This window comes from Zonotrichia albicollis, chromosome 26, assembly GCF_047830755.1.
Source record: "Zonotrichia albicollis isolate bZonAlb1 chromosome 26, bZonAlb1.hap1, whole genome shotgun sequence".
In the NCBI taxonomy this organism is placed as follows: Eukaryota; Metazoa; Chordata; class Aves; order Passeriformes; family Passerellidae; genus Zonotrichia; species Zonotrichia albicollis.
The window spans coordinates 5,712,079-5,737,719 of record NC_133844.1 but is presented as its reverse complement, the minus strand read 5'-3'; the positions used below and the strand labels follow the sequence as shown (position 1 = coordinate 5,737,719).

Genomic DNA, 25,641 nt, shown 5'->3' with positions numbered 1-25,641 from the left:
TGCACATCCCCCATCCCTCACAAAATCCAGAGGCTTGTCCTGCACGTTCTCTATCCCTCACTCAGGCTGAAGGATGCTCCTGCACCTCCTCCATCACCTGGCGAGGCCAGGGGATTGTCCTGCACTCCTTCCATCCCTCTGTGTGTCCACAGCATGGTCCTGCACCTCTTCCATTCCTCAGTGAGGGCAAAGGATCTTCCTGCACCTCCTCCATCCCTCTGTGTGTCCAAGGGGTTGTCCTGCACATTCTCCATCCCTCGGTGAGGCCGAAGGATGCTCCTGCACCTCCTCCCTCCCTGTCTAAATCCACAGGATGCCTCTGCACCTCCTCCATCCGTCTCTAAATCCAGAGAATTGTCCTGCACTCCTTCCACCTCTCTGTGTGTCCAGAGAATTGTCCTGCACGTCCCCCATCCCTCAGTGAGGCCAGAGGATGTTCCTGCACCTCCTCCATCCCTGTGTGTGTCCAGGGGCTCGTTCTGCACCTCCTCCATTTTTCCCTGAGGCTGAAGGATGCTCCTGCACCTCTTCCATCCCTGTGTGTGTCCCCAGGACTGTCCTGCCCCCCACTCCATCCCTGTCTAAATCCAGAGGCTTGTCCTGCACTCCCTCACACCTCAGGGAGGCCGAAGGATGCTCCTGCACCTTCCCCATCCCTCTCTAAATCCAGGGGGCTGTCCTGCGTTCCTTCCATCGCTCTGTGTGTCCAGGGGATCGTTCTGCACCTCCTCCATCCCTCTCTGAGTCCACAGGATGCTCCTGCACCTTCCCCATCCCTCTCTCAATCCACAGGGCTCTCCTGCACCTCCTCCATCCCTGGCCGAGCCCCGGGGCCTCTCCTGGCCCCGCTGCAGCTCCGGGCGCTCCCCGGTGCCGCTCCCGCCTCTCCCGGTGCCGCTCCCGGTGCGGCGGCGGGCGGGGGGCGGTCGCTGTGGCAACGCGCGTGCGGCGCAGGGGCGGGAGGGCTGCTCGGCGCGGGGATGGCTCCCGGCGGACGGGCAGCGCTGCCTGCGGGCCATGGGCTCCCCTGAAGGTACGGCCTGACCCCAGCTCCCCATCACGCACCGGCACCGCGCTGACCCAGCGGGGGTGGCTCGGTTGGAGGGCGTGCATGAAACACCGCGCGTTGTGGGTCGGAGCGGGATCGGGGCGCCCCCAAACTCCCCCCGGCGTGTCGGTGCCGCGGCCGGGTCAGCAGCCGGAGCAGCCCCCGGGCGCAGGTGGCAGCCGCCGAGCAGCCGCTGCGATCGTCTTCATGCTTGAGAAACTGGGTTAGTGGCGGCGGCGAGGCGGCCGCAGCCCCGATGATTCACGGGCACGGCCCCGGGGGGCGGCGGGGGCCGGAGGAGACCCCCGGGCATGGGGGGATGGCGGAGCCGGGACCGGGGATGCTCCTGGCGCTGAAGGACGCGCGTGTGCAGCCCCCTGGGGCTGTATCCCTGCCAGATGTTCACCGCTGGGCCTGCATCCCCCCAGATGTGCAGCCCTGGGTGTGTTTCCTCCCAGCTGCGCACCCCGGACACACCCCAGGCCCTGCGTGTCCATCCGGGGGGGTCCAGCAGCGCTTTCCTTAGCGGGGGTGCGGGGAAACTGAGGCAGCGAGGAGGAGCCCCCGAACGGGCTCTGCTGCCGCTGTCACCAGGCAGCGCTCCCACACAGAGCCGGGAATAGACTCCGGCTCCCGGCGCTGCGGCACCAACGCAGCCCCGCCGCCCCCGGCGCCTCCGGCCGCGGCTCCGCTCCCGAGCCCCATCCCGGGGGTGCCGCGATCCGAGGGGCTCCAGGGGGACGGAGGTGACCGCAGCCTCCCTGCCCTGCCCTGAGCAGGACCGCGACCCCCAGGCTTTGGGGGAAATTGGGGTTTTGGGGGCAGAGCCCAGCGCTCGCTTGTGGCAGATTCCCGGCACCTCCCAACCCGCGCCGGTGCCGCGGATGGAAATCCCCGCTGGATTTCCCTCCCTGGTCAGCCAGGGGTGGGCGCAGCGCCCCCAGACCCATCCTGGGGGTCGCACTGAGGGGGAGGTTCCGTCCCTCCCCCCCTCCCCACGCTGCCGCAGCCCCGTGCGGTGCTGGGGGTGCCCAAATCCCCCCAAAACCCCAGCGGGGGGAGCGGGGGCGGCCGCGCCCGGTGCCCAGCGGGGGCCGGGGGGTGCCAGGGCTGGGTTATTCCCCTGCCAGGCCGGGTTATCGCTGCTTTCCTCCCTCTTTGTGCCGGGGAAAGCGGGAGGAGCGGCAGCCAATACTGCTTCGTCATGATGCCGGCTAATTCTCCTCTTGTTGGGAAAGGGACTGAGCCAGCAGCGAGCCGGGGAGAGGCGAGCGCGGCACCCACGCGGTCACCGCCACCCCCTCCCCGGGCAGCCACGCACTCCTGCACCCTCCCACGTCCCACGCAGCCTCCCCCGCACGCCCCGCGCGGTTATCGGCGGCGGGGCCGGGCTGCCGGGGGGTGATAGGCGCGTTCCGCCGTTCTCCCGCCCGTTCTGCCGCTCTCACGGCTCTGGATGCGCCGCAGCCCCCGCGGGAGCCCACGCGTGATCGGGGGCTGCGTGAGAGCATCGGCCCGCAGGGATGCGGTGAGCGCGGCCTTGGGTGAGTGAGCGGCTCGGCGGGGACGGGGACACGGTGGGGACGCTGTGGGGACACGGAGGGGGCCGGGGGGTGGCGGCCGCTCTCCGTTTTCCCGTCGCTTTTCCCTCCCCGCGTTTTGTCCCCATCGCTGGGGGAGGAACGCGGGGACCCTCCCTGAGCCCCCCCGGGCCACCCCCGCGTCCCCTCCCCGGGGACATCGCCGAGGGACGAGGCCGGGGCCGCCCAGCCCTGCCCAGCCCCACCTGAGCAGGGAATTTGGGAATTTGTGGGGTCTCAGCGCTGCTGCTGCTGGGGGGCAACCCCCCAAACCCAAATCCATGAAGGGTTTGATGCTCCCTGGCCGTGGTGGACGCGGAATTTTGGGGTCCCCTAACCCCTCCTGGCAGAGCCCAGAGGGCCAAATTCCCATTTAGTGGAGGGATTTAGGGGCAGAATAAATTCCCATTTCCCCACTGCCATGTAGCATTGTGGGGGAATTCAGGGGCAGAATAAATTCCCATTTAGTGGAGCATCGGGGGTGGATTTAGAGGCAGAATAAATTCCTATTTCCCCACCCCACGCAGCATCAGGAGGGGATTTAGGGGCAGAATTTGAGGTGTAAATTTGAGGCATCCCTCCCATTTCTTGGCCGTGGATGGAGCTTTCTCTGGGGGGCTTCAGCTCCTGGTTGTGGGTGCCAGGCTGGGGTCGTTCCAGGGCCACTTTGGGACCCCTGGGTGTCCTGTCAGGTGTGACCCCCCCCGGGTGACCCCAGAGCCCCCCAATCCCGGTGTACCCAATGTTGGGCGTGCCTCACCCAGAGTTGGCAGATCCGGGGGGTTTTTTTGGGGGTCCGGGGGCTCCCCCAAACCCTCAGGGGGAGGCGCGGAGGGCGCGGCCTCCTCACACATCCCCAGCGGGTCCCTCCGCGTGCGGGATGAGCAGGCTAATCCCACTCTAATCCCGGATTAGGAGCCACGTGAGGCGCGGCCCAGAGCGGGGCTGTGGGGTGGCCATCGGGACAGGGGGGCCGAGCAAAGAGCAAAATTCTCATCCCCGAGGATTTTGGGGTTCAAGCCGCGTCTCGCCCCCTCTTTAAACCTGCAGGGCAGGGCCGGGGGAAGCTGCGCTGGCCCAGATTCCGCGGATGGGAGGAAACGAGGAGGTGGAAATTCCTCCTCCATCTCCATCCGCTCCGGGATGGGGTGGGCGGGCTGTTGATACCCCCTCCCCCTTTCCCCTCCTCTCCCTATCCATGCGGGGAAACTGAGGCACGGATGGAAAAACGCCCGGGGGTGGCAGCTGGTGGCATTTGGTGGCTTTGGAGGCCACCGAGGTGGCGGGGCAGTGACACGGCAGCGATGGCCGGCGGGGACAGAAACAGGACAAGGGAGGAACCGGACACCGGCGGGGCGCGGGGCGCGGAGCCGCTGTCGCGCTCAGGTTGCCGCTGGGGCCCCGCGTGTGGCCGTGCCTCAGTTTCCCCGGTGAGCGCGGAGGATGCTCAGGGCCTCGCTGCGCTGTTTGTTTGGAGTTTTGCGAGGAGGAGGAGGAGGATGAGGAGGGCTGGGCCGGGCTGGGCTGGGAAGCACCGGACACCGTTCCAGGGCTGGCGGGATCCGTCTGTTCAGGGAACTTGTGACCCCGAATGTCCCCCTGTGTCACTGCTGGCTGCGAGCCGCGACAGCCGCGCCGCAATTCGGGCTCTCGGTGACACTCGGGGGGGTGAGGAGGAGGAGGATGATGGAGGAAGGCCGGGGGTCCCCTGGGGGTTCTCAGGGCCTGGCTCCTGGCGCGGCGCCGGGCGCTGATGGCTTTGGCGGCTGCGAAAAGTCAAATCCGGATTTCCTCGGGGTGGGGAGGAGGGAACCGAGCTCTTCCCGCGGCAGCGCAGCCCCGGCTCCGCTCTCGGGGGGGGCACCGGCACCGCTCCATCGCTGCGAGCCCCGCCCGCACGTGTCCTGTCCGTCTGTCCGTCCATCCATCCATCCTTCCTTCCTTCCTCCCTCCATCTCCCCCTTCCCACGCTCCCTGCCCGGCTCCTTTCGGTCCCCTCAGCATCTCCCTGACAGGGGGGGACGCGCTGCTTGTCCCCCCCCTCCTGTCCCCGCTCCCCCGAGCGCTCCTGGCCGGGAAAATCCCAAAACAGCCGCGCTTATCTCGGGCCAGGCGCGGCTCCATCGGGGCTCGTTGCCATGGGGAACGCGGGGCGGTGGCTCCTGCCCGCTCCTGATAAGCTGTCCCCGCGCTCTGGGGACACGGGGGGGGCAGCGTGGTGGCCGAGGTGGCCCCTCGGGCCTGGCACCTGTCGCCAGTTTGGTGGCGTCTCTCCGCACGCCCGGATCGGGTTTGTTTTCCTTTTCGTTCTCCGCCATCGCCTCCATCCGCTCGCTGTCCCCGCGTCCCTCCGGTGTCACCGCGTCCCTCCCGTGTCCCCGCAGCGCCACCGGGGGCGGGGGGCGAGCCTGGCTCCGTCCGGCGCTGGAAATTGTGAGCTCAGGGCTGTGCCCAAGCGGACAATGCCGCCCTTGTGCCGCTCTGGCACTGCCCATCCCACCGATCCCGGGGCTGGGGATGGGGTCAGAGCCTTAAATCCCATTCCAGGGCCGGGTCTGGGGGGTCTTTGTGGTGGGGGTCCCCAGGGAGGGCTCCCGCAGCCCGAGGATGCTCCCGGAGCTGCTCCCGCTCCATCCCCGCCATCAGCGCTTGGGGACAGCGGGCTCGGTGTCCCCAAAGGCGGTGCCACCCCCGTGCCCTGCCCGGGCTGCTGTCGCTGTCACTGTCGCTGTCACCACACGAGCTTTTTCCAACTCCGTCCCTCCTGAAAGGAGAATTTGGAGGAGAATGGGGAATTTTCCCCTTTGTGAGCGCCTTTGTGGCCCCGCAGCGCGGCCGGGCCCGTCCCGTGCCCGGGGAGGATTCTGGAGGCAGCACGAGGGACAAAAGGGCGACACCGTCAGCACGGGCGGGCACGGGGACAGCGTGGGGACAGCGTGGGGACAGGGGCAGGGCTGGCACCCGCTCAGCGGCACCGCTGTGCTCTCCCCGCAGAGGGAACGGCCGAGCCCCAGCGCCCAGGGGGATGTGGAGCCACCGAGGCAGCGGTGAGTGCGGGGTCCCCTCCTGTCGCTGTGTGCTGTCCCATCGCTGTCCCCTGTCTGTCACTGTCCCGTGCCTGTCACTGTGTCTTGCTCTGCCCTGCCTGTACCTGCTTGTCCCAATCCTGTCCCTGCCTGTCCCTACCTGTCCCTGTCTGTACCCTCCCTATCCCTTCTGTCCCCCTGCCTGTCCCTGCTTGTCCCCATCCTGTCCCTCACCTGTCTGTCCCTGTCCCCTGTCTGTCCCTGTGCCTTGCCTGTCCCTCACTTGTCTCCTCCCCTCCCTGCCCCTCACCTCTTCCCCTTCCTGTCCCCTCCTTGTTCCTCACCTGTCCCCTGTCCGTACCCTCCCTATCCTGTCTGTCCCCCTGCTTGTCCCCATCCTGTCCCTCACTGTCCCCTTCCTGTTCCCCCTCCTGTCCCTCACCTGTCCCCTCCTTGTCCCTCACTTGTCCCCTGTCTGTCACTGTGTCCTGCTCTGCCCTACCTGTCCGTGTCTGTACCCTCCCTATCCCGTCTGTCCCCCTGCTTGTCCCCATCCTGTCCCATCCTGCCTGTCCCTGTGCCCTGCCTGTCCCTCACCTGTTCCCTCCTCGTCCCTCACCTGTCCCCTGTCTGTCACTGTGTCCTGCTCTGCCCTGCCTGTCCCTGCTTGTCCCCATCCTGTCCCTGCTTGTCCCCTGTCTGTCACTGTCCCCTGTCTGTCACTGTCCCGTGCCTCTGCCCTGCCTGTCCCTGCTTGTCCCCATCCTGTCCCTCACCTGCCTGTCCCTGTGCCCTGCCCGTCCCTCACTGTCCCCTTCCTGTCCCCCTCCTCGTCCCTCACCTGTGCCCTGCCTTTCCCTGTCCCTTGGTGTCCCTGCCTGTCCCTGTGCCCTCCCTGCCCCTCACCCGTTCCCCTTCCTGTCCCCTCCTTTTTCCTCACCTGTCCCCTGCCTGGGGGGCAGTGGCATCTCCTGGCAGGCCTGTCCTGCTGCCAGCACTGGGGCCGTGCCACCCTCATTTGGCACTGGCTCTGTGCCACCCCCGTGCCACACTCGTTTGTCACCGGGGCCGTGCCACCCTCGTTTGGCACTGGGGCTGTGGCATCCCTGTGCCGTCGCCGTGCCACCCCCGTGCCCGCTGTGGGGGTGTGCCACCCACGTTTGGCACTGGGACTGTGCCACCCCCATGCCACCCCCGTTTGGCACTGGGGCTGTGCCACCCCTGTGCCACCCCTGTGCCCAGAGGTCAGTCCGTGCCAGGAAGGCAGTGGGATGTGAGACCCCCACCGGGGGTCTCTGTGCCCACCCTGGCAGTGCCCAAACCCCCGGGGGGCTCTGTGCCACCCTGGAAGTGCCCCGTGCCCTCTGTGCCCACCTGGCAGTGCCCAAACCCCTGTGCCCTCTGTGCCCACCCTGGAAGTGCCCAAACCCCCCGTGCCCTCTGTGCCCACCCTGGCAGTGCCCCGTGCCCTCTGTGCCCACCCTGGCAGTGCCCCGTGCCCTTTGTGCCCACCCTGGCAGTGCCCAATCCCCTGTGCCCTCTGTGCCCACCTGGCAGTGCCAAAACCCCCGGGGGTCTCTGTGCCCACCTGGCAGTGCCCAAACCCCCCGTGCCCTCTGTGCCCACCCTGGCAGTGCCCAAAGCCCCCGTGCCCTCTGTGCCCACCTGGCAGTGCCCAAACTCCCCATGCCCTCTGTGCCCACCCTGGCAGTGCCCAAACCCCTGTGCCCTCTGTGCCCACCCTGGCAGTGCCCAAACCCCCCGTGCCCTCTGTGCCCACCCTGGCAGTGCCCCGTGCCCTCTGTGCCCATCTGGCAGTGCCCAAACCCCTGTGCCCTCTGTGCCAACCTGGCAGTGCCCTGTGCCCTCTGTGCCCATCTGGCAGTGCCCAAACCCCTGTGCCCTCTGTGCCAACCTGGCAGTGCCCTGTGCCCTCTGTGCCCACCCTGGCAGTGCCCCGTGCCCTCTGTGCCCATCTGGCAGTGCCCAAACCCCCCAAGCCCTCTGTGCCCACCTGGCAGTGCCCTCTGTGCCCACAGGAGCCTGTGACTGACACAGCCCCAGCCCGCGGCTGAATGGAAAGACTGCAAAAGGTACGGGAGGGGATTTGGGGGTACGGGGAGGATAAAGGGGGGCTGGGAGGGGTCTTGGGGGTCCCAGGAGGATGTTTGGGGTCCAAGGAGGGTCTTGGGGGTCCAGGGAGGGTCTTGGGGGTCCAAGAAAGGTCTTGGGGGTCCAAGGAGGGTTCTGGGGCCCAAGGAGAGTTCTGGGGGTTCAGAACAGGGTTCTGGGGGTCCCCTGAAGGTTCTGGGCTTCAGAAAAGGTGTTGGGGTACCAGACAAGGTGCTGGGGGTCAGGGGAAGGTGCTGGTTTACAGAACGGGGTGCTGGGGGACCAGAGAAGGTTCTGGAACTCCCGGAAAGGTTCTGGGGGTCCATGAAAGGATATTGGGGGTACAGAGCAAGGGCTGGGGGTGTGGGGAAAGTTCTGGGGATGCAGGACGGGGGGCTGGGGGGTCCAGGCAGGGTATTGGGGGTCCAATAAAGGGTGTTGGGGGTCCGGGAAAAGTGCTGGGTCTGGGAAGGTGCTGGAGGTCCTAGCAGGGTGTTGAGGGGTACCGAGAAGCTTTTGGGGGTCCAGGAAAGGGTGTTGGGGGTCCGGGAAAGGTGCTGAGGTCTGGGAAGGTGTTGGGGGTCCAGGGAAGGGCGCTGGGGGTGCAAGAAAGGATATTGGGGGTACAGAAAGTGCTGGGGGTACAGAACAGGGTGCTAGGGGTTCAGAAAAGGTTCTGGGGGTCCAATAAAGGGTTTTGGGGGTCTGGGAGGGTGCTGGAGGTGCTGGGGGTCCAGAGAAGGTTCTGGGGGTTCAATAAAGGGCCTTGGGGGTCCAGGGAAGGGCGCTGGGAGTCCAAGAAAGGATATTGGGGGTACAGAAAGTGCTGGGGGTACAGAACAGGGTGCTGGGGGTTCAGAGAAAGTTCTGGGGGTTCAATAAAGGGCGTTGGGGGTCCAGGGAAGGATATTGGGGGTACAGAAAGTGCTGGGGCTGTGGGAAAAGTGCTGGGAATGCAGAACGGGATTCTGGGGGTCCATTAAAGGTGCTGTGGGTTCTGGCAGGGTGTTGGGGGTACAGAGAAGGTTTTGGAGGTCCAGGGAAGGATGTTGGGGGCCTGGGCAGGGTGTTGGGGGTCCCAGAAAGTTCTGGGGGTTCAATAAAGGGTGTTGGGGGTCCGGGAAAGGTGCTGAGGTCTGGGAAGGTGTTGGGGGTCCAGGGAAGGGTGCTGGGGGTGCAGGAAAGGATATTGGGGGTACAGAGAGTGCTGGGGGTGTGGGAAAAGTGCTGGGGGTCCAGAACGGGGTTCTGGGGGTCCAATAAAAGGTTCTGTGGGTTCAGGCAGGGTTTTGGGGGTACGGGAAAGGTGCTGGGGTCTCAGAAGGTGCTGTGGGTTCTAGCAGGGTGTTGGGGGGTACAGAGAAGCTTTTGGGGGTCCAGGAAAGGGTGTTGGGGGCCTGGGCAGGGTGTTGGGGGTCTGGGAGGGTGCTGGAGGTGCTGGGGGTCCAGAGAAGGTTCTGGGGGTTCAATAAAGGGCGTTGGGGGTCCAGGGAAGGGCTCTGGGGGTGCAGGAAAGGATATTGGGGGTACAGAAATTGCTGGGGGTACAGAACAGGGTGCTGGGGGTTCAGAGAAGGTTCTGGGGGTCCAATAAAGGGTGTTGGGGGTCTGGGAGGGTGCTGGAGGTGCTGAGGGTCCAGAGAAGGTTCTGGGGGTTCAATAAAGGGTGTTGGGGGTCCCGAAAAGATGCTGGGGTAGAGAACAGAGTGCTGGGGGTCCAGAGAAGGTTCTGGGGGTTCAATAAAGGGCGTTGGGGGTCCAGAAAAGGTGCTGGGGGTCCAGAGAAGGTTCTGGGGGTCCAATAAAGGGTGTTGGGGTTCTGGGAGGGTGCTGGAGAAGGGGGAGCCCCGCACGCACACGGGGCTGGTGCCAAAGGCAGGGGCGGTGCTGTGAGCGGGGCCCTGCCCTCCTCCTCCTCCTCCTCCTCCTCCTCCTCCTCCTCTCCAGCCCAGCCTGCAGCCCCATCTGGCGGCAGCTCCTCCTGGCCCAGCGCTGTCACCTCCCCGCTGTCCCTCCCTGCCCGTGCCACCAGAAATGCCATCCCCGCCAATCTGGGACCCGCGGGTGTGACAGCGCTCACAGGGGTGCGAGGGTGAGGGGAGAGACGAGGATCTGACTCCATGGTTCACAAGGCTGATTTATTATTTTATGATGTATATTACATTAAAACTATACTAAAATAATAGAAGAAAGGATTTCATCAGCAGGCTGGCTAAGAATAGAAAAAAAAAGAATGATAACAAAGGTTTGTGGCTCAGACTCTCTGTCCGAGCCAGCTGACTGTGATTGGCCATTAATTAGAAACAACCACATGAGACCAATCACAGATGCCCCTGTTGCATTCCACAGCAGCAGGTAACCAATGTTTGCATTTTGTTCCTGAGGCTTCTCAGCTTCTCAGGAGGAAAAATCCTAAGGAAAGGATTTTTTTATAAAAGATGTTGGGATCTCTGCTGCCCACAGTGACCCCGAGATGTGTTCAAGTCTCTTTTCCCATCTTGGCAGTCAAAGAAGGGCTCAGAACCTTTCTGTTCTCATTCCCAAGGTTGTTTGTTGTATCTTATTTATAAAATTCGTTCTCTTCCCTGCTGAGGTCTGTCCAGCAGGTCAGACAGAAGCACTCTGACACCCTCAGTTATCTTTTTATACTAAAAACCACATGTACAATATTTACAATAATTTTCCAATACCTGTCCCCTATGTTAGACAGTGAGCTTCTGCTCTAAACCAACCCAAAAGTGCCACCATCAGAGCAGGAGATGGAGGCCAAGAAGAAGGAGGAGAAAGCTGGACATGCCCAGATCCCTCCATCTTGCCTCCTGAACCCCCATACCAAAAACCCCAAAAAATCGATTTTTCACCCCATGATAAATTCGTGACATTCTACTGAAACTTTCGTGGCTTGCAGGCCTTCATATAAAATTGGTAATTTTTTTCCCATGGATTAAAATCAAAATTTCAGGTCTCGAGCTCTGTGACAAGGTCTCTGAGCCCCCATTCTAAAAACCCCCAAAAAATCCATTTTTTCACCCCATGATAAATTCATTATCATTCTACTTAAACTTTCGTGGCTTGCAGGCCTTCATATAAAATTGGTAATTTTTTTCCCATGGATTAAAATCAAAATTTCAGGTCTCAAGCTCTGTGACAAGGTCTCTGAGCTCCCATTTTAAAAACCCCCAAAAAATCCATTTTTTCACCCCATGATAAATTCATTATCATTCTACTTAAACTTTCGTGGCTTGCAGGTCTTCATATAAAATTGGTAATTTTTTTTCCATGGATTAAAATCAAAATCTCAGGTCTCAGGCTCTGTGACAAGGTCTCTGAGCCCCCATTCTAAAAACCCCCCAAAATTTCTATTTTCCACCCCGTGACAAACTAACAATTATTCTACTTAAACTCTTTTGTCTTGTAATTCTTTGTCATTGTTTTTTCTTTTGACTCTTTTGACTTGCAATTCTTGGTAATTGTTTTTCCCAAGGGCTAAATCAAAGGCACGGGGTCTTGGGCTCTGTGACAAGGTCTCTGAGCCCCCATTTTAAAAACCCCCAAAAAAATCCATTTTTTCACCCCATGATAAATTCATTATCATTCTACTGAAACTTTCGTGGCTTGCAGGTCTTCAATAAGGTTGATAATTTTTTCCAATGGGTTAAAATCAAAATCTCAGGTCTCAAGCTCTGTGACAAGGTCTCTGAGCCCCCATTTTAAAAACCCAAAAAAAAATCAAATTTTTCACCCCATGATAAATTCATTATCATTCTACTGAATCTTTCATGGCTTGCAGGTCTTCAATAAGGTTGATATTTTTTTTCCATGGATTAAAATCAAAATCTCAGGGGTCTCAGAGGGTCTCTGAGCCCCCTGGCAGGGGTTTGGGCAAGGACAGACAGACAGATGTCCTGAATTCTGACACAGGGGTGTCCCCAAACCCCCTGGGCTGAGCCCCCTCCCCATTTTCCATCCAGCAGCCTCTGACCTCCCCTGGGAGCGTCTGCTCTTCCCGCGGATCCAGCGTTCCCGGCTCTCCCTCCAGCATCGTGGTAAGGAGCCCTTCCCCCCTTCCCACCTTCCCACCTTCCCACCTCACCCCCAAATCCCCGAGGTCGGGATGGGACCCCCAAATCCATCCCCACTCCCCCCAGCACGGCCTTGGAGGGTGTGAATCCCAAATTCCCAAAAAATTCCCGTTCTGAACCCCAAATGAAGGCGTTTTCCTTTCGTTCCAGGCCAAAGTGGACAACGAGGCCTTGGAGTACAAGGACCTTATAAAGAATTCCCTAAATTTCCCAAAAATTCCCAAAATGGACAATGAGGTCCTGGGGTACAAGGACCTTATAAAAAACTCCCCAAAGTCCCTAAATTTCCCAGAAATTCCCAAAATGGACAATGAGGTCCTGGGGTACAAGGACCTTATAAAGAACTCCCAAAATTTCCCAAAAATTCCCTAAATATCCCAAAAATTCCCTTCTGCACCCCAAATGACTTTTTCCCTTCATTCCAGGCCAAAATGGACGACGAAGTCCTGGGCTACAATCCCATTATTCACAATCCCATGAGCTCCCAATCTCATGATCTCCACGTACCTTACAAAAAATTCCCTAAGTTTCCCAAAAATTCACTTCTGCACTCCAAATTTAAGGTGTTTTCTTTTCATTCCAGGCCAAAATGGACAATGAGGTCCTGGGCTACAAGGACCTTATAAAAAACTCCCTAAATTTCCCAAAAATTCCCAAAATGGACAATGAAGTCCTGGGGTACAAGGACCTTATGAAAAACTCCCTAAATTTCCCAAAAATTGACTTCTGCACCCCAAATTTAAGGCGTTTTCTTTTCATTCCAGGCCAAAATGGACAACGAGGTCCTGGGGTACAAGGACCTTATAAAGAATTCCCTAAATTTTCCAAAATCTCCCTTCTGCACCTGAAATTTAAGGCATTTTCTTTTCATTCCAGGCCAAAATGGACAACGAGGTCCTGGGCTACAAGGACCCTATAAAAAACTCCCAAAATTTCCCAAAAGTCCCTAAATTTCCCAAAAATTCCCAAAATGGACAATGAGGTCCTGGGGTACAAGGACCTTATATAAACCTCCCAAAATTTCCCAAAAATTCACTTCTGCATCCCAAACCAAGGTGTTGTCCCTTCTTTCCAGGCCAAAATGGACAACGAGGTCCTGGGCTACAAGGACCTTATAAAAAACTCCCTAAATTTCCCAAAAATTCCCAAAATGGACAATGAGGTCCTGGGGTACAAGGACCTTATAAAAAACTCCCTAAATTTCCCAAAAATTCCCAAAATGGACAATGAGGTCCTGGGGTACAAGGACCCTGTAAAATACTCCCTAAACTTCCCGAAAATTCCCTTCTGCGCCCCAAATGACTTTTTCCCTTCATTCCAGGCCAAAATGGACAATGAGGTCCTGGGCTACAAGGACCTTATAAAAAACTCCCAGAATTTCCCAAAATTCCCTAAATTTCCCAAAATCTCCCTTCTGCACCCCAAATTAAGGCGTTTTCTTTTCATTCCAGGCCAAAATGGACAATGAGGTTCTGGGCTACAATCCCATTATTCACAATCCCATGAGTATCCGTTCCCAACCCCATGATCTCCGAGTACCTTACAGAAAATTCCCTAAATTTCCCAAAATCTCCTTTCTGCACCCCAAATTTAAGGCATTTTCCCTTCATTTCAGGCCAAAATGGACAACGAGGTTCTGGGCTACACTCCCATTATTCACAATCCCATGAGTATCCGTTCCCAACCCCATGATCTCCAAGTATCTTACAAAAAATTCCCTAAATACCCCAAAATCTCCTTTCTGCACCCCAAATTAAGGCGTTTTCTTTTCATTCCAGGCCAAAATGGACAACGAGGTCCTGGGCTACAAGGACCTGGCTGCCATCCCCAAGGACAAAGCCATCCTGGACATCGAACGGCCCGACCTGATGATCTACGAGCCGCACTTCACCTACTCGCTGATGGAGCACGTGGAGCTGCCCCGCAGCCGGGAGGTGAGCAGGAATTCCCACGGGATTTGGGGTGGAATCCCACCTGGAGAGAAGGGGCATCAAGCTGGAATGGAATTCTGGAATAACAGGAAAAAATTCCAGCCGAAAAATAGCTGAAATTGATTAAAATTCATTGTAATTCGTGACAGTTCATGAGGGTTGTTGAAGTTGTTGAGATTCAGTTAAAACCGTGAAATTTAATTAAAAGTAATTGAAAATAATTAAAAATTAAGTTGAAATTAATGAAAACAAAATGAATAAAAAATGATATAAAATTAAAAAAAATTTAACAATAAAGAAAATTTTATTATAAATAAAATAATGTTTTATAATTATAATATTTAATATATTTAGTACTATATTAATACTATATTAATTCATTATATAATTTATATTATATTACATTATATTACATTATATGGTTACATGATTATATTTCATTTTATCACATTACATTGTATTATATTTCATTATATTATATTAAGTATATTCTTTTTATATTTTTTAGTTGTTTTAAAAATAAATTAAAATAATTTATAAAATTAAAATATAATGTATTATATCATATCATATCATATATCATATAATATTTTATCATATAATACTATATAATATATTATTATATTATATTAAATTTTATTACATTATATAATTTATAAAAATAAATTATAATATAATGTATTATATTGCATAATCAATTATAATATGAATTATAATGTATTATATTACATTACATTTAATTATACTGTATTATATTAGATTATATTAGATTAATTATATTATTTTTATATTTTATAATTATTTTAAAAATAAATAAAAATAAAAATAAATTAAAATTACTTCAATCCTTGCTTCTGCAGCGCTCCCTGTCTCCCAAATCCATGTCTCCTCCTCCGTCTCCAGAGGTGAGTGCTGGCCCTGCTGTGTGGGGAGGGGTTGGTGCTGAACCGGGGGTCTCTCTGACCCCGATGCCGTTTCCCGCAGGTGATCCGGGAGTGGCTGGAGAGCCGCCCCCCCAGCAGCACCCCGCTGCCCCCCTCGCGCCAGGGCCCCGCGCCCACCCGCAGCAGCGTCCAGCACTTCCACCGCCCCGGTAACGCAACGGCCCCGGCGCCCAAACGGGACCCCGGCACTGCCCGGGGCAGCCGGGCTGCCCTGGAGCCTCCTCCCCACACCATCGGCTCCAATTCCCATGAGCTCCCACTCCCAACCCCATAAACTCCAATTCCCATGAGCTCCCACTCCCAACGCCATAAATTCCAATTCCCAACCCCCTGAACTCCCAATCTCATGAGCTTCCACTCCAACCCCATAAATTCCCACTCCCAATTTCATGAATTCCCACTCCTATGTGTTCCCATTCCCACTCCCAGCCCCATGTGTTCCCAACCCCATAAACTCCAATTCCTAATCGCATGAGTTCCCATTCCCAACCCCATCAACTCCCACTCCCAACCCCATGCGTTCCCATTCCCAATCCCATGTGTTCCCAAACCCATAAATTACCATTCCTAGTCCCATGAGCTCCCAACCCCATGAGTTCCCATTCCCAATCCCATGAGCTCCCATTCCCCACCTCACAAATTCCCAACGCCATGAGCTCCCACTCCCAGCCCCGTGTGTTCCCAACCCCATAAACTCCAATTCCCATGAGCTCCCATTCCCAGCCCCATAAATTCCAATTCCCAACCCCCTGAACTCCCAATCTCATGAGCTCCCACTCCAACCCCATAAATTCCCACTCCCAATTTCATGAGTTCCCACTCCTATGTGTTCCCATTCCCAATCTCCTGAGCACCCATTCCCAACCCCATAAATTCCCATTCCCAACCTCATGAGCTCCCAACTCCACGAGCTCCCATTCCCAACCTCACGAGCTCCCAATCCCAATTCTATGAGTTCCCATTCCGAGCTCCATGAGTTCCCATTCCCAACCCCATGAGGTCCCACTTCCAACCCCATAAACTCCCATTCCCAATTCCATAAACTCCCGTTCCCAACCCCATAAATTCCCACTCCCAATCCCATGGGCTCCCACTCCCAGTCCCATGAGTTCCCATTCCAATGAGCTCCCACTCCCAATCTCAACCCCATGAGCTCCCAATCCCATAAATTCCCACTCCCAACCCCTCGAACTCCCACTCCCAACCCTACAAGTTCACATCCCCAACCCCATGAGCTCCAATCCCATAAATTTCCAAAACCATGAATTCCAATCCCATAAATTCCCAAACCCATGAGCTCCCAAGCCCATAAATTCCCACTCCCAACCCCACAAGTTCACATCCCCAACCCCATGAGCTCCAATCCCATAAATTCCCAACCCCATGAGCTCCCAATCCCATAAATTCCCACTCCCAACCCCACAAGTTCCCACTCCCAACCCCAAATCCCCCTTTCCCCACAGAGACCGACACCACAGAGCTCAACATTTACAAGAAGCCCCCGATCTACCGGCAGAAAGGTGAGTGTGGGGAGGGCAGGCGGGTCCATCCCACGGGATGGGGCACCCCGGGAATGCCCCCTCACCCCCGCTGTGCCCCCAGACCACCATTCCAGTGCCCACCACGGGAAGCATCTCATCGAGGACCTGATCATTGAATCCTCCAAATTCCCGGCGGCGCAGCCCCCAGACCCCAACCAGCCCGCCAAGATCGAGACCGACTACTGGCCATGCCCGCCCTCGCTGGCCGTCGTGGGTAGGTGGAACCAGGGGGGTCTTCCCTCCCGGAGACCCCAGGTGGGGTGGGAATGGCTGGAATGTCCCTTTGTCCCTTTTCCCGCAGAGACGGAGTGGAGGAGGCGGATGGCGTCCAAGAGAGGCGAGGAGGAGGATGAGGATCTGACCGAGGAGATGAAGAACCTGCGGGAGCTCCAGAGGCAGGAGCTCAGCAAGGTCAGGGCTGGGTGGGAGCTCTGAGGGGCTGGGGGTGATGGGACCGATCCCAACAGGGGTCCCTTGGTGGCACCGATCCCAACAGGGGTCCCTTGGTGGCACCTCTGAGGGGATGGGGGTGATGGCACCAATCCCAATGAGGGTCCCTTGGTGACACCTCTGAGGGGACGCTGGCACCAATCCCAATGAGGATCCTTTGGTGGCAGCTTTGAGGGGTTGGGGGTGATGGCACCAATACCAACAGGGGTCCCTTGGTGGCACCTCTGGGGGGACACTGGCACCGATCCCAATGAGGATAATTTGGTGGCAGCTTTGAGGGGATGGGGGTGATAGCACCGATCCCAACAGGGGTCCCTTGGTGGCACCTCTGAGGGGACACTGGCACCGATCCCAATGAGGATAATTTGGTGGCAGCTTTGGGGGGCTGGGGGTGATGGCACCAATCCCGATGTGGGTCCCTTGGTGGCACCTGTGGGGGGACACGGGCACCGACCCCAATGAGGATAATTTGGTGGCAGCTTTGGGGGGCCGAGGGTGATGGCATTGATCCCAGTGGGGGTCCCTTGGTGGCACCTCTGGGGGGACACTGGCACCAATCCCAATGGGGGTCCCTTGGTGGCACCTCTGAGGGGACACTGGCACCAATCCCAATGAGGATCCTTTGGTGGCAGCTTTGAGGGGATGGGGGTGATGGCACCAATCCCAGTGGGGGTCCCTTGGTGGCATCTCTGGGGGGCTGGGGGTAATGGCACCAATCCCAACAGGGGTTGGGATAAAAATAAATTAAAAGTAAATGAAATTAAAATGAAATGAATTTAAAATAAATTAAAATTAATTCAATCCTTGGTGGCACCTCTGAGGGGCTGGGGATGATGGCACTGATGCCAACAGAGGTCCCTTGTTGGCACCTCTGGGAGTGATGGCACCAATCCAAATGGAGGTCCCTTGGTGGCAGCTTTGGGGGGACACTGGCACCAATCCCAAGAGGGGTTGGGATAAAAATAAAATAAATTAAAATAAAATAAATTAAAATTGATTCAATCCTTGGTGGCAGCTCTGAGGGGCTGGGGGTGATGGCATCCATCCCAAGAGGGGTCCCTTGGTGGCACCTCTGGGGGGACACTGGCACTGATCCCAATGGGGGTCCCTTGGTGGCAGCTTTGGGGTGACACTGGCATCAATCCCAACTGGGATTGGGATAAAAATAAAATAAGAATAAATTAAATTAAAATAAATTTAAAATAAATTAAAATTAATTCAATCCTTGGTGGCAGCTCTGAGGGGCTGGGGATGTTGGCACCGATCCCAATGGGGGTCCCTTGGTGGCAGCTTTGGGGGGACACTGGCACCAATCCCAACAGGGGTTGGGATAAAAATAAATTAAAAGTAAATTAAGTTAAAATTAATTCAATCCTTGGTGGCAGCTCTGAGGGTCTGGGGATGTTGGCACCCATCCCAATGGGAGTCCCTTGGTGGTAGCTTTGGGGGGCTGGGGACAATGGCACTGACACCAATGGCGGTCCCTCGGTGGCAGTTTTGGGGGGCTGGGGATGCTGGCACCAATCCCAACGGGGGTTCCTCGGTTCCCAGGTCACCTCCAACCTCGGGAAGCTGATCCTGAAGGAGGAGATGGAGAAGTCGCTCCCGATCCGGAGGAAAACTCGCTCGCTGCCGGACCGGACGCCTTTCCACACGTGTGAGTGGGATGGTTCTGAACCCCGGCCCTTTCCTCCTCATCTCTGGGCACCTGCACCCCCCTTCTGCACCCCAAATCCTGCCTGCACACCCCAAATCCTGTCTGTTCACCCCAAATCCTACCTGCACCTCCCAAATCCTGCCTGTACTTCCCAAACCCCACCTGCACATCCCTAATCCCACCTTGCACCCCTGCTTATCCCTGCCCATCCCTCATGGTCCCTGCCTGTCCCTAAATGTCCCCAAAGGTTCCTAAAAGTCCCAGCCCATCCCTGATGGTCTCTGCCCATCCGTGTCCATCCCTGCTTGGCCCTCAATGTCCCAAAAGCTCCCTGTCTGTCCCTGATGGTCCCTGCCTGTCCCTAAATGTCCCTGCCCATCCCTGATCGTCTCTGAGGGTCCCTGACTGTCCCTGTCCATCCCTAAATGTCCCTAAATGTCCCTGCCTGTCCCTACCTGTCCCTGCCCATCCCTAAATGTCCCTAATAGCCCCTGCCCATCCCTGTCTGTCCCTAAAAGTCCCTGATGGTCCCTGCCCCTTCCTGCCTGTCCTTAAATGTCCCTGCCCATCCCTGCCTGTCCCTGTCTGTCCCTAAATGTCCCTGATGGTCCCTGCCCATCCCTGCCTGTCCCTGTCTGTCCCTAAAAGTCCCTGATGGTCCCTGCCCCTTCCTGCCTGTCCCTGAATGTCCCTGCCCATCCCTGAAGGTCCCTGCCTGTCCCTGTCTGTCCCTCATGGTCCCTGTCTGTCCCTGCCTATCCCTAAAGGTCTCTGCCTGTCCCCAAATGTCCCTGACTCTCTGCCTCTCTCCCAGCCCTCCACACGAGCTCCAAGAGCTCCTCCCTCCCCGCCTCCGGCCGGAGCACCCTCACCCGGGTGAGTGACTGTCCCCTGTCCCCCCCAACACTGCCGGGGTCACCCCTGTGACCCTGTCCTTGTCCCCCCACCCTGCTGGGGTCACCCCAGGCTGCTCAGGGGTTGGGGTCACCCTGTGACCCTGTCCCTGTGTCTGTCCCTGTCCCTGTGTCTGTCCCTGTCCCTGTGTCTGTCCCCCACAGCTGCAGTCAGCAGAGTTCGGCTCGGCGGGGAGCGAGAAGGGGAGCCCTGGTGAGGGGCAGGGCAGGGACTGGGGGTGTCCCGGGGGTGTCCTGGGGGTGTCCCTGAGAGTGTGGGGGTGTCCTGGGGATGTTCCTGGTGTTGTGGGGGTGATCCTGGGGGTGTGGAGGAATTCTGGGGGTGTCCTTGGGAATGTGGGGATGTCCCTGGGGGTCTGAGGGTGTCCTTGGTGATGTGGGGATGTCCGAGGGGATGTTCCCAGGAATGTGGGAGTGCTCTGGAAGATGTGGGGGTGTCCTGGGGATGCTGGAACGTCCTGCAGAGATGTGGGAGCGTTTTGGGGATGTGGGGGTGACCCCGGGTAGTGTGGGGGTGTCCTGGGGATCGGGGGGTGTCCTGGGAATGTCCTCAAGAATGTGGGTGTGCTCTAGGAGATGTGGGGGTGTCCTGGAGATGTGGGCATGTCCTGGGGATGTTCCTGGTGATGTGGGGGTGTTCTGGGAAATCTGGGGGTGATTCTGGGAGTCTGGGGATCTGGGGGTGTCCTGGAGATATCCCCGGGAGTGTGGGGGTGTTCCCAGGAGATGTGGGGGTGTCCCAGAGGATGTTCCCGGGAATATGGGAGTGTCCTGGGGATGCCACTGGGGGTCTTGGGGTGTCCCTGAAGATGTGGGAGTGTCCTGGGGATGTGAGGGTGATTTTGGGAGTGGGGAGGTGTCCTGGGAGTGTGGGGGTGTCCCGGGGAATGTCCCCGGGAATGTGGGGGTGTCTTGGAGATGTGGAGGTGTCCCAGAGGATGTTCCCCGGAATTTGGGGGTGTCCTGAGGGATGCTGGAATGTCGTGGAGGGATGTGGGGGTGCCCCAGGGACTGGCAGGGGTGCCACAAGCCCGGGCTCAGCAGGATTTGGGGGCACAACAGAGTGTTGGAGTCCCCGGGCTGAGCCCCCTCCTCTCTTTCACAGCCCTGCAGGTAAGAGCTCACCTGGACACGGACACGGAGACACAGGAACGGTGACGGGGGCGGGGAGGGGACACCGGGGCCACTTCGGGACTGTCCCTGGATGGAGAGGGGACACCGGGGCCACCTCGGGACGGTCCCTGGATGGAGAGGGGACACCGGGGCCACCTCGGGACGGTCCCTGGATGGAGAGGGGACACCGGGGACACCTCGGGACGGTCCCTGCAGGGGAGGGGACACCGGGGACACCTCGGGACGGTCCCTGGATGGGGAGGGGACACCGGGGCCACCTCGGGACGGTCCCTGGATGGAGAGGGGACACCGGGGCCACCTCGGGACGGTCCCCGGATGGGGAGGGGACACCGGGGCCACCTCTGGACGGTCCCTGCAGGGGGAGGGAGACCTGGAGCTCCTCACCCGGGCTTCAGGAGGGGGGAATTGGGGCGGGGGCCGGGCTGAGCCCAGGTTTGCCCCCCCAGAACGGCCAGCGCGGGCGGATGGACAGAGGGAACTCCCTGCCCAGCATGCTGGAGCAGAAGGTGAGAGGGGCTGGGTGGGCTTCGAGGGGGCTGGGTGGGCTTGGATGGGGTTTGGATGGGGCTGGGGGGACTTGGGGGAAGCTTGGATGGGGCTGGAGGGGCTTAAATGGGGTTTGGATGGGGCTGGGTGGGCTTGGATGGGGTCAGGGGAGGCTCTCACAACCCCGTGTCCCCTCTGTTAGGAAAATTAACCCACAAACACCAGGGGTTTGTGTCCAAAAAGGAGACAAAGGAGTCCTTTGGCTTTATTCCAATTCCCCTGGGGTGTCTCCAAGTTTTGGAGGACGCAGCCTCCCTTTTTATCCCAATTTCCAGCCACATTTTCCTTCTCTCTTTCCCCCATTTCTGAGCTACTTGAGAGGTTCAGACTCCCCAGAACACCTGATCCCAAAGATTCCCCTCTCATGTATAACCCTGCCTTTTCATTTTTAATTCTTATGGAATTTAGGGGTTTTTCCCCATTTCTGAGGTACTTGAGAGGTTCAGACTTCCCAATACACCTGATCCCAAAGATTCCCCTCTAATGTATAACCCTTCCTTTTCATTTTTAATTCTTATGGAATTTAGAGGTTTTTCTTCCCTGTTGTTTCTTTCATCTTTGAATATCCAATTTCATTTCTCAGCAAACCTAAAATCAGTTTATTTGTAAAAAATCAGTTTATTTATAAAAGCAAATATCTTTTTCCATTCATCAATCAGTGGAATCCTTCCCACGGTTTCTTTTTCCTCCCCGCACCGGTTTTCTCAGCCCCACACTTTGTTTATAAACCCAACTCCCCCACTCCTCTCCCCTGTTTGCAGATTTACCCCTACGAGATGCTGATGGTGACGAACCGAGGCCGAGTGAAGCTCCCGCCCGGCGTGGACAGGACCAGGCTGGAGGTGGGGCTGTGTCACTGTCACCCTCGGGGGGCTCTGGGAGTGTCACCATCCACTGTCCGTGTCACCATCCTCTGTGTCACCATCCCCTATTCATGTCACCAATCTCTGTCCATGTCACCATCCCCTGTCCACGTCACCAAGCCCTGTCCTTGTCACCATCCTCTATCCATGTCACCATCCTCCGGGTGTGTCACCGTCCCTTGTTCGTGTCATTGTCCCCTGTCCGTGTCACCATCCTCTATCAGTGTCACCATCTCCCTCTCTTTGTCACCGTCCCCCGTCGGTGTCACTGTCCTCTGTCTGTGTCACCGTCTCCTGTCCGTGTCACCATCCCCTATTCATGTCACCAATCTCTGTCTGTGTCACCGTCCCCTGTCCGTGTCACTGTCCCCTATCTGTGTCACCATCCTCTGGGTTGTCACCGCCCTCTATCCATGTCACCACTCCCTGTCCGTGTCACCATCCTCCAACTGTGTCACCATTGCCTATCCATGTCACCGTCCCCTGTCCATGTGACCATCCTCTGTCTGTGTCACCATCCCCTATTCGTGTCACCAACCTCTGTCTGTGTCACCGTCCCCTGTCCCTGTCACCGTCCCCTATCCGTGTCACCGTCCCCTATCCATGTCACCATCCCCTGTCCCTGTCACCATCCTCTGTCTGTGTCACCATCCCCTATTCATGTCACCGTCCCCTGTCCCTGTCACATCCCCTGTCCTTGTCACCGTCCCCTGTCCGCATCACCAAGCCCTGTCCTTGTCACCATCCTCTATCCATGTCACCATCCTCCCGGTGTGTCACCATCCCCTGTCTGTGTCACCATTCTCTATCCATGTCACCATCCTCCGTGTGTGTCACCGCCCTCTATCCGTGTCACCGTCCCCTGTCTGTGTGACCAACCTCTGTCTGTATCACTGTCCCATATCCATGTCACCGTCCCCTGTTCCTGTCACATCCCCTGTCCCTGTCACCGTCCTCTATTTGTGTCACCATCCCCTGTCCATGTCACCAACCTCTATCCATGTCACTGTCCCCTGTCCGTGTCACCATCCCCTGTCCGTGTCACCATCCTCCAGCTGTGTCACCATCCTCTATCCATGTTACCATTCTCCGGGTGTGTCACCGTCCCCTATCCGTGCCACCGTCCCATGTTCGTGTCACCATCCCTTGTTCGTGTCACCGTCCCCCGTCCGTGTCACCATCCCCTGTCTGTGTCACCATCTCCCATCCGTGTCACCAAGATCTGTCCTTGTCGCCATCCCCTGTCTGTGTCACCATCCTCTATCAGCATCACCATCTCCTTCTCTTTGTCACCGTCCCCCGTCGGTGTCACCGTCCTCTGCCTGTGTCACCGTCTTCTGTCCGTGTCACCATCCCCTATTCATGTCACCATCCCCTGTCCGTGTCACCAACCTCTGTCAATGTCACTGTCTCCTGTCCGTGTCACTGTCTCCTGTCCCTGTCACCATCCTCCATCCATGTCACCATCCCCCATCCGTGTCACCATCCGCTGTCCGTGTCACTGTCCCCTCTCCATGTCACCATCCCCTGTCCGTGTCACCATCCTCCAGGTGTGTCACCGTCCCCTGTCCGTGTCACCAACCTCTGTCCATGTCACCATCCCCCTTCCATGTCACCATTCCGTGTCTGTGTCACCAACCTCTATTGGTGTCACCGTCCCCTCTCCATGTCACCATCCTCCAGGTGTGTCACCATCCCCTGTCCGTGTCACCACCCTCTATCGGTGTCACCATCCCCTATCAGTGTCACCATCCCTTATCCATGTCACCATCCCGTGTCCCCTCCCCTGCAGCGCCACCTGTCCCCCGAGGATTTCCTCAAGGTGTTCGAGATGTCGCCGGAGGAGTTCGGCAAGCTGGCGCTGTGGAAGCGCAACGAGCTGAAGAAGAAAGCCTTCCTCTTCTGAGCCCTCCTCCTCCTCCTCCTCCTCGGGCCAGCTCCGTCCGTGTCGCGCCGTGGAATCGCTTCAGGGCTCCCCAGCCGGTTTTTATTGGGGTCCCCCCACAGCTCCTCCTCCAGCCCCCCAAATCTGCGCCCCCCAAAATCTGTGCCCTCACACCTCAGTCCTGGGGGTTTAGGGGGCATCGAACCTGCCTGGCACCGGGGAATGGGGGGGATTGAACCTGCCTGGCATGGGGAGAAGGTGGGGTCGAACCTGCCTGGCACGGGTTGGGGATTGGGGGGCTCCAACCTGCCTGGCACAGGGGAATGGGGGGGATTGAACCTGCCTGGCACGGGGAGATGGGGGCATCGAACCTGCCTGGCATGAATGGGTCTGGGGACATTGAACCTGCCTGGCATGGGGAGATGGGGGGGCACAAACTTGCCTGGCATGGGGAGATGGGGGCATCGAACCTGCCTGGCATGAATGGGTCTGGGAACATTGAACCTGCCTGGCATGGGGAGTTGGGGGTCACAAACTTGCCTGGCACGGGGAGATGGAGATGGGGGCATCGAACCTGCCTGGCACGGGGGGATGGGGTTCAGGGGGTTCGATCCTGCCTGGCACAAGGGATGGGGGGCTCCAACCTGCCTGGCACAGGGGGAAGGGGCTGGGGGAGATCGAACCTGCAGCCCCTGCCCCACGGTGGGCACGGTTCGGCTGAGGGGGTCTCTGGGCTTTGTGCCCCCCTTTTCCTCCCCCGGGAATGTGCCTGGCTCTGCTTTCAGCCCCCGGCTCTGCTGAGGCGGTGCTGGGGATGTTTGCTGCCCCCATCTCCCACCCCGCGGTGCCCCCCAGGTGCCCCCCAAGGTGCCCCTGTGCCCACCCCGAGGCTTGGGACGAGCCCACACTGCCAGACCGATGTTCTCCCAGCAAAGCCAGGCCCAAATCCCAGCGTAACCCCCAAACCCTGCAGCGCCCCAGCTCTGTCCCCCCCGGTCCCCCCTGTGCCAGGAGCTGCAGAGGGGACCCCAAGGACACACTGCCAACCCCCCCAGCTCCGGGCTGGGCAGAGGGGCAGGGGGGGCACCCCGGGGTGCCCAGCTGTGGATGGGGGGGATGCAGGGGGCGATGATTTGGGGGGCACAGGAGAGCACTGGAGTGATGATTTGGGGGGCACTGGTGCGATTATTTGGAGGCCACTGGAGTGATGATTTGGGGGGCACTGAGGTGATGATTTGGGGGGCACAGGAGAGCACTGGGGCGATGATTTGGGGGGCACAGGAGAGCACTGGGCGATGATTTGGGGGGCACAGGAGAGCACTGGGGTGATGATTTGGGGGGCACTGGGACGATTATTTGGAGGCCACTGGAGTGATGATTTGGGGGGCACAGGAGGACACTGGGGGAATGATCCGGAGGGCACAGGAGGGCGCTGGAGTGATAATTTGGCCACCGAACCGGCACGGATGGACTGGAGCAGGGCACGGCTCGATGGGCACCGTGCCCGCTCTCCAGGGCTGGCCACTGTCCCTGTCCCCTCCCGGACAAGGCTCGGCACCGGGCAGCACCTTCCCTTCCCTTTCCCCTCTCCAGGCACACGTTTTGGGCAGGACCCCTCTCTCCCCGCACCCCCCGACCCCTCCACGCTCCCCGGTTTTTGTTTCCAGCCACTTTCCAGCCGCTAGACCTTGTTGGGATGTAAAGAATGTAATTTATCGGGAATTCACTGGCCCATACTTGCCTTTCACTGCTACAAACGACATATCTATAAATATATATATAAATATGGGTTGTTTTCGGACTGGACTACAGTGATTCACTTTCTCTGTTTTTGTTAGAGTTTATTTTATTTGCTGGTGTCGGAGAATCCGCGTGAGAGTGATTTTTTGCTTACAATTAAAGGTGAAATGGCTTTATCCAGCCCGGCT

At 57.8% G+C, this 25,641-nt stretch overlaps 1 protein-coding gene across 1 annotated transcript; it reads left to right on the top strand.

Annotated features, from left to right (window-relative positions):
• The first annotated feature begins 788 nt into the window (after positions 1–788).
• Positions 789–25,633, top strand: DMTN (dematin actin binding protein). The gene is made up of 16 exons (XM_074559344.1): positions 789–1,033; positions 5,623–5,675; positions 7,694–7,747; positions 11,738–11,812; positions 13,627–13,782; positions 14,640–14,684; positions 14,764–14,872; positions 16,187–16,243; positions 16,326–16,478; positions 16,566–16,675; positions 18,266–18,371; positions 19,186–19,247; positions 19,430–19,478; positions 20,852–20,925; positions 21,727–21,807; positions 23,621–25,633. The coding sequence occupies exons 3-16, from the start codon at positions 7,730–7,732 to the stop codon at positions 23,732–23,734; spliced, it is 1,209 nt and encodes a 402-aa protein (XP_074415445.1). The 5' UTR covers positions 789–1,033; positions 5,623–5,675; positions 7,694–7,729; the 3' UTR covers positions 23,735–25,633.
• Positions 25,634–25,641: the final 8 nt, after the last annotated feature.